This window comes from Pipistrellus kuhlii, unplaced genomic scaffold (genome assembly GCF_014108245.1).
Source record: "Pipistrellus kuhlii isolate mPipKuh1 unplaced genomic scaffold, mPipKuh1.p scaffold_m20_p_2, whole genome shotgun sequence".
In the NCBI taxonomy this organism is placed as follows: domain Eukaryota; kingdom Metazoa; phylum Chordata; class Mammalia; order Chiroptera; family Vespertilionidae; genus Pipistrellus; species Pipistrellus kuhlii.
In genome coordinates this window covers 177,127,178-177,133,446 of record NW_023425515.1, presented here as the reverse complement: position 1 = coordinate 177,133,446, position 6,269 = coordinate 177,127,178, and the positions used below count along the sequence as shown (strand labels likewise).

Below are 6,269 nucleotides of genomic sequence, written 5' to 3'. Positions count from 1 at the left end.
GGCCCGTGACCCGGTGACCCTCATGGCCGCTGTCACACCAAGTGCAGAAGCCAGGGCCTTACGTAAGCCTCAGGGACCCTCAGGCTTGGCTTTCCGACGGGACACGGCCCCTCAGCACATGTGCAGTGTCATTCTCTACCGTCAGCAAGAGCGAGCAATCAGCCTGACACCGGAGGACACAGCCCTAGCCCCACAAGCTCCTACAGAGATTCCCGCCCCCTCCCCCCACCCCAGGCACAGACAGACAGCCATGTGCGGACACATGCAGGGACCACCTACTCCGTGACAAGTCTTAGCTAGACACTTTCTATCCGTGGTTCCATTTCTCTCCACGAGAATCCTGCCAGGTCGATGGTATGTTCCCACTGCACAGGCGAGGCTCAGGGAGGGTGAGCGATCTGCCCACACCGCCCAAGCCAGTAAGCGGTGGAGTCAGGATGTGCCCCGCACCTGGGCTGTGCGCCCCTCACCCCCTCCACATCCCTGGGCGGCCCCTGAGAAGGCTGACCCGGTGTCTCCGTGGGGCAGGCCGTGTCTGTGTCCGTGGCAGTGCTGACCCTCAGCTTCATCGCCCTGGACCGCTGGTATGCCATCTGCCACCCCCTGCTGTTCAAGAGCACTGCCCGGCGTGCCCGGGGCTCCATCCTGGGCATCTGGGCCGTGTCGCTGGCCGTCATGGTGCCCCAGGCTGCCGTCATGGAATGCAGCAGCGTGCTGCCCGAGCTCGCCAACCGCACCCGCCTCTTCTCCGTCTGCGACGAACGCTGGGCAGGTAACGGGGGCAGCCTTGGGCAGGGCTCCTGAACGGGGCACCTCTGGGGCACATCCCCTAGGGCAGGCAGCTGCCAGGGCACCCAGGCCGTGTCTCTGAGAGGACACCTTCAGGGTGGGTACCTCCTCTGGTAAAATCTGCTAGCGGTCCCTCAGGTTGGGCACCAGGGTCTCTCTGCCAAGGTGCCCGTGTGGGGCCCAGCTGCTCATTCTGGCCGTCGCCGCGGCCGGGTGGCATTGCCACGCAGGGCAGGCTGGGGCCCGATCTTTGCCTCTCTTGGCCCCTGCAGATGACCTCTACCCCAAGATCTACCACAGCTGCTTCTTCGTTGTCACCTACCTGGCCCCGCTGGGCCTCATGGCCATGGCATACTTCCAGATCTTCCGCAAGCTCTGGGGCCGCCAGGTGAGGCGCCCCCTGCTGGCACTGTCTGGGCTGGGCGGGGGGGGGGGGGGGGGGGGGCGCTGGTCCAAGGGAGTAGGCGGTCCTCTGCCTTCAGAGCACGCCGTCCTGGCTGCAATGGAGAGAGGAAAGGCCTGGGGACCCTCAAACTCAAGGCTGACGTGGGAGAGCCGACCCTGGACCCAAAGGGTAATGGACTCCTTCTAGTATCCAAAGCTGCCATTGACTGTCCCATGCTCTTCCCACTGGTCTTGGATCCTCTTCACCCCCGTATATTATCCCCAACTTCACACGGGAGAAAACAGACTCAGCAACTTCCCCAAACCCCTCCGCCTGCCACTCAGGCCCCGATCGGTGGGGTCCAGTGCTCAGTCAGCAGCGCCTCCGTGTTGCTTGCCAAATCATGCACTTTGCTCACAATGCCTTCACAGCCATCTAACCAAAGCAGCACTGTCCCCACTTCACAGACGCTGAGCCGTGGCAGCCAGCTTGCCACAGCCAATGCGTGGTGAAGACTTTTCTGGGCCCAGGGCCTGCCTGCTTTCCTCTATTACAAACTGACCCACAGCAAGTTTGGGGGGGGGTTGTGAGGACTGGGGTGCTCAGAGGCCCCGTGGCACCAGCAGGGGGGAGTCCTGGGCCAGTGAGAGCATGACCAGCCCTCCGTCCACCAACATATGCCACCTGCTCCTCGCAGCTGCCAGTCAGGAGGGCAGCAGCCACTCCCTCATCTCACAGGCAGGAAAGCCAAGGCTCGGAAAAGGAAGTGCGCTGAGCAAGGTCGCATCGCTCATGATGGCTGAGCCGGCCCCAGGCCCCGCTCCCTGGACCCTGGCCCATGTAGTTTCTGGTGTCCAGCGGTGGGAGAGGCTTTGAGGGCATCTGTGGCAGGTCCAGGAGCCTGGACCCTGACAGGCTTACGGATGCCGACCTAGGCTGGGCCTGTGCTCTGAGGCCAGGCCATTCCATGCTGTTCCCTGGCTCAGCCTTTGCCAAGGCTTCCCCACAGGCAGGAGGCGAGACTCCCCTGCACCCCAGCCCCATAGATGGAGGAGGTGACCCAGTGAGGATGGATGGGTGCTGGGAGGATGTTGCCAAGGGTCCCCTGCCTCATCTGTGGCCAAGGGCCAATAATATCTTCCCCAAAGGCGTTATTGGAGCGGCCTCCCCATAAGCCGATGGAAAATGAAAGCAGGTGTTCACACTCCGTCTGTCCGGAGTGTCAGTCTCTGTTATGAATGTTAGGGTCCTTCCTATTGCAAGGGTTTGCTCCCGTCGCCCACCTCCACCTGCCCCAGGGTCCAGCCTGAAGCAGAGCCCAGCAAAGGGCCTGACCTCCGAGGAGCTCTCCCACCACCGCTGTCTGTGTGTGTGTGTGTATGTGTGTGTGTGTGCGCGCGTGCGCGCTGGACAGATCCCGGGCACCACCTCAGCCCTGGTGAGGAACTGGAAGCGACCCTCAGACCAGCCGGAGGAGCAGGGGCAGGGCACAGAGCCCCAGCCCCGGGCCCGGGCCTTCCTGGCTGAGGTGAAGCAGATGCGCGCTCGGAGGAAGACAGCCAAGATGCTGATGGTGGTGCTGCTGGTCTTTGCCCTCTGCTACCTGCCCATCAGCGTCCTCAACGTCCTCAAGAGGTGAGAGCACCTGGGGAGAGGTGAGGGGTGAGGAGGTGGTGATGGGGTCAGAGGAAGGAGCTGTCATTGCTTTGGAAAAAGATGTGGCTTAACCCCAACGCTATGCTGTCACCTTGGGGCAGGTCATTTCTCTGGGCCTCAGTCTCCTCATGTGTAACGTGTGACAGTAACGGTCCTGGCCTCCTAGGGCTGCTGTGAAAATTCTCTCATCCACTCACTCGTCAGATGGGAGGGCTGGGGACACAGGGAACAGTGCACAATACAGAACCCCTGCCTTCTCGGAGGCCACATCCAGTGGGAGAGAGAAATGAATATGCATTATACAGCCAGGCAGTGACAACTGCTATGAAGAAAAAAATATGGAAAGTGGATAGAGAGTGGTGGTGACAGGCAGGTGTGTGTGTGTGTGTGTTTAATCTTTTTAAAAAATAGCATATGTTTTTTAAAAAAGGCCTCTGAGGAACTGGCATTTGGCAGAGACCCGAAGGAGAGATGAGGGGAGGGAGCAAGGGGCCTGGGGAGCGAGAGACCTCACACCAGGCATGAGAGCGAGAGACCACGGGTGCAGGGAGAGGACGCGGACTATTTGACAGGAGGCATCTCACTGTGAGTGAGTTCGCAGCTACTTCCTGGCTGAGTGATGTGGGGCCAGTCCCTTGACTTCTCTGAGCCTGTTTGAAAAATGGCATGTCTGTGACTCATCCTGCTGCTGTGAGAATGGATGCGAACACGATGGGGAGACCCAGGGGTCAGATAGCTGGTGACGGAGCAGATGTGCCCCAGTGCCTGCCCTCAGGCCCACTCCGGTCATACTCTGTGCTCAGAGCCCCTGATAGGGGTGGATCGAAGGGGCAGCGGGAACGCCTGTACTTTGCAGCCCTGTGGCTTATGAGCGTGAACACATACACACGTCTGCCCCGTTTCTGACTGTCCTCCCCTCGGGCCTAGGGTGTTCGGGATGTTCCACCAAGCCAGCGACCGCGAAGCCGTCTACGCCTGCTTCACCTTCTCCCACTGGCTGGTGTACGCCAACAGCGCGGCCAACCCCATCATCTACAACTTCCTCAGCGGTGAGTGGGCTGGGCAGTGACCGAGGGCAGCAACCGACCCCAGGGCAACAGTCCCCCCACCCCCGGTCCATTCCAAATAAAGGATGGGGGGGAGGGAGGCCCATACCCACTCCTTCCTGGGAATCATGACCCTGCCCTGGTCACTCCCACTCAGGGGGAAGACTTAACCCCAGGAGCCCTGCTCTGTGTGGGAGACCGGCCACTCTCCCAACTGTGGCCAAAGAAAGCTGGCCAGCACCCAGGTCCAGTTTGGCAGATTAAGCAGCCCAGTGAGCGGGTGGGGAGGGCAGCAGTAGGCCAGCGCATCTCCACCCCCACCAGGTGTGTGCCCAGCCGGACCTCCTATCAGCCTGCCTGGTCAGCAGGCTCCAGAGGGAAGCAGGCCTGTGGGAAGAGGGCCTGAGGGATGGCTGCATCATCAAGGCATCGTCGGGGCTCAGGGCATCACCAGCAGAGGCAGCCCAAGGCAGGGCGAGGCTTTCCCCATGCCCAGCCAGACACACTGGCAGAGTGGCCAGAATTTGGGGGGCTATCCCTGGATCCATCCTCCTCCAGCACCAGTCCTCCTGCTCCCCACTCTGGAAATCCAGGCCTCCCGGTCCCCAACCCCAACCCCAACCCCAACCCGGCCTTCTCTCTCCTGTCCCGCTTCCCGTGCCCTCCACCTCCGTTTCCACAGTCCCCAGCCCAGCAAGTGTGACTCACCTGACCTCTCACGGCCTAAAGAACCGGTCCCGATGACTGTACGGGCCTGAACACAAATAGTCATCCAGAAAAGGTTTGAAAGGGATCTGGGGTCAATATAATAACCCTCATGAGACTCAACAATTACTCAACAAAGGCTAGCCAGGTGGTCTCCAGCTCAGAGAACAGAGATGCACGCTGCAGCAGGCACAGTGCATTCCTTTGCAGTTACCTTTACGAAGAGCCTACTGTGTGCTAGGCCCTCTGCTGGGCACTGGGGAGGCAGGCGGCCGCTGAAACACGATCAAGGAGGTTTCAGTTCCAGTTAAATCCGTTCTCCTGGTGCGTTTGTGAACAAGGTGGCTGTGGGAGTCCCTCCTCCCCCACTCCCTCGTCCCAATTAGACACAGGGCTTTAGCGTCAGAACCAGCGCCAACGGCTAGCTGGTGACCTTGGGCAAGCCTCACCTCTGTGCCTCACGTGTGCAGTGAGGATAAAGGACCCCAGGCTCTCATGCCTGGTGTGAGGGCTGCTGCTGCGGTCCTTTTCATTTCCATGGGACGGAGATGGGAAAGCCTCGGGGAGCCCTGAGCTGCCCCCCTCCCCCACCTACACACCCAGGAGGGCAGAGATGATCTCAGGCCCCTGAGCCAGACACCATGTTTACACGGTGAGAGCCGGGCTCAGAGCCAGAGCGCAGTCAAGGAATCAGATAAAAACTGCATTTCTCATTGGGAACCTGCTCCCGGCCTGTTCTCTCTCCCCGGCAGTGACGAGGTGGCTCTGGGGCCCCCCATCCCACTCTCCCCGTCCCTCCCACCCCCTCCCAGGCAGCTGGGCTTGGGCTGCGTGGGTGTCCCTGGGCTCAAGGCCCCTTCCTGCTGCGTCCGTCTCCTGATGGCTGTGTCTTCTGTCTCCCAACCAAGGCAAATTCCGGGAGCAGTTCAAAGCTGCCTTCTCCTGCTGCCTGCCCAGCCTGGGCCCCTGCGGCTCTCTGAGGATCCCCAGCCCCCGCTCCTCTGCCAGGCACAAATCCTTGTCCTTGCAGAGCCGATGTTCCGTCTCCAAAGTCTCAGAGCACGTGGTGGTCACCAGCGTCACCACGGTGCTGCCCTGAGCGAGGCCACCCACCCTGGCGGCTCCAGGGGGTGCAGCCTGTTCCCTGCCTGGACTGCTCCTCTGGCTCCCAGGGGATCGGCCCCGACTGCTTGTGGGCGCAGCGTGAGGCCAGGGCTCCAGTCCTGGTTTTCTACCTGTTTGACTCTGAGCAAGCGACACCCCTCCTCTGAGCTGTGTCCGCTAAACAGGATTGATGCGAGGATTAAGCATGCTCAAGAAAGTGGAACGCGCTCTGTAAATTGTGGTGCCGTGGACAAGATCACCATTGCATTCCTCTCACTCGGCTGTCCCTCACAGCACCATCGGTCCTCAGCACCCTTCCAGAGCTTGGCCTTCTTCGCAAAGACCCCTCTCCTCCCTGACTGCAGGCCTTCCCCAGAGTCTGCTGGGAGGGCCCAGTAACCTTTCCATCCTGCCCGGCGACTCCCTAAGCCCAGGCTGCACTCGGCCAGCCCTGCTCCGCTGCCCGCCTGACTGAACCGGGCCCAGCCCTCCCCGGTGGGAACACAGCCCGCCCCCCCACCCCCACCCCCACCCCCACCAGGTGCCGAGTGCACACACCAGACTGGATCCTTCGGCTCTGTGGT

At 61.2% G+C, this 6,269-nt stretch overlaps 1 protein-coding gene across 1 annotated transcript in view; it reads left to right on the top strand.

The window, feature by feature from the left end:
- The window catches only part of HCRTR1 (hypocretin receptor 1), a 6,877-nt gene extending 688 nt beyond the window's left edge, over positions 1 to 6,189 (top strand). Inside the window, exons 3-7 of the mRNA XM_036445251.1 lie at positions 529 to 772; positions 1,062 to 1,177; positions 2,589 to 2,809; positions 3,758 to 3,879; positions 5,490 to 6,189. Coding sequence (XP_036301144.1) covers positions 529 to 772; positions 1,062 to 1,177; positions 2,589 to 2,809; positions 3,758 to 3,879; positions 5,490 to 5,680 — 894 coding nt within the window. The 3' untranslated portion in view covers positions 5,681 to 6,189. The remainder of the gene's footprint in view (positions 1 to 528; positions 773 to 1,061; positions 1,178 to 2,588; positions 2,810 to 3,757; positions 3,880 to 5,489) is intronic.
- Positions 6,190 to 6,269: the final 80 nt, after the last annotated feature.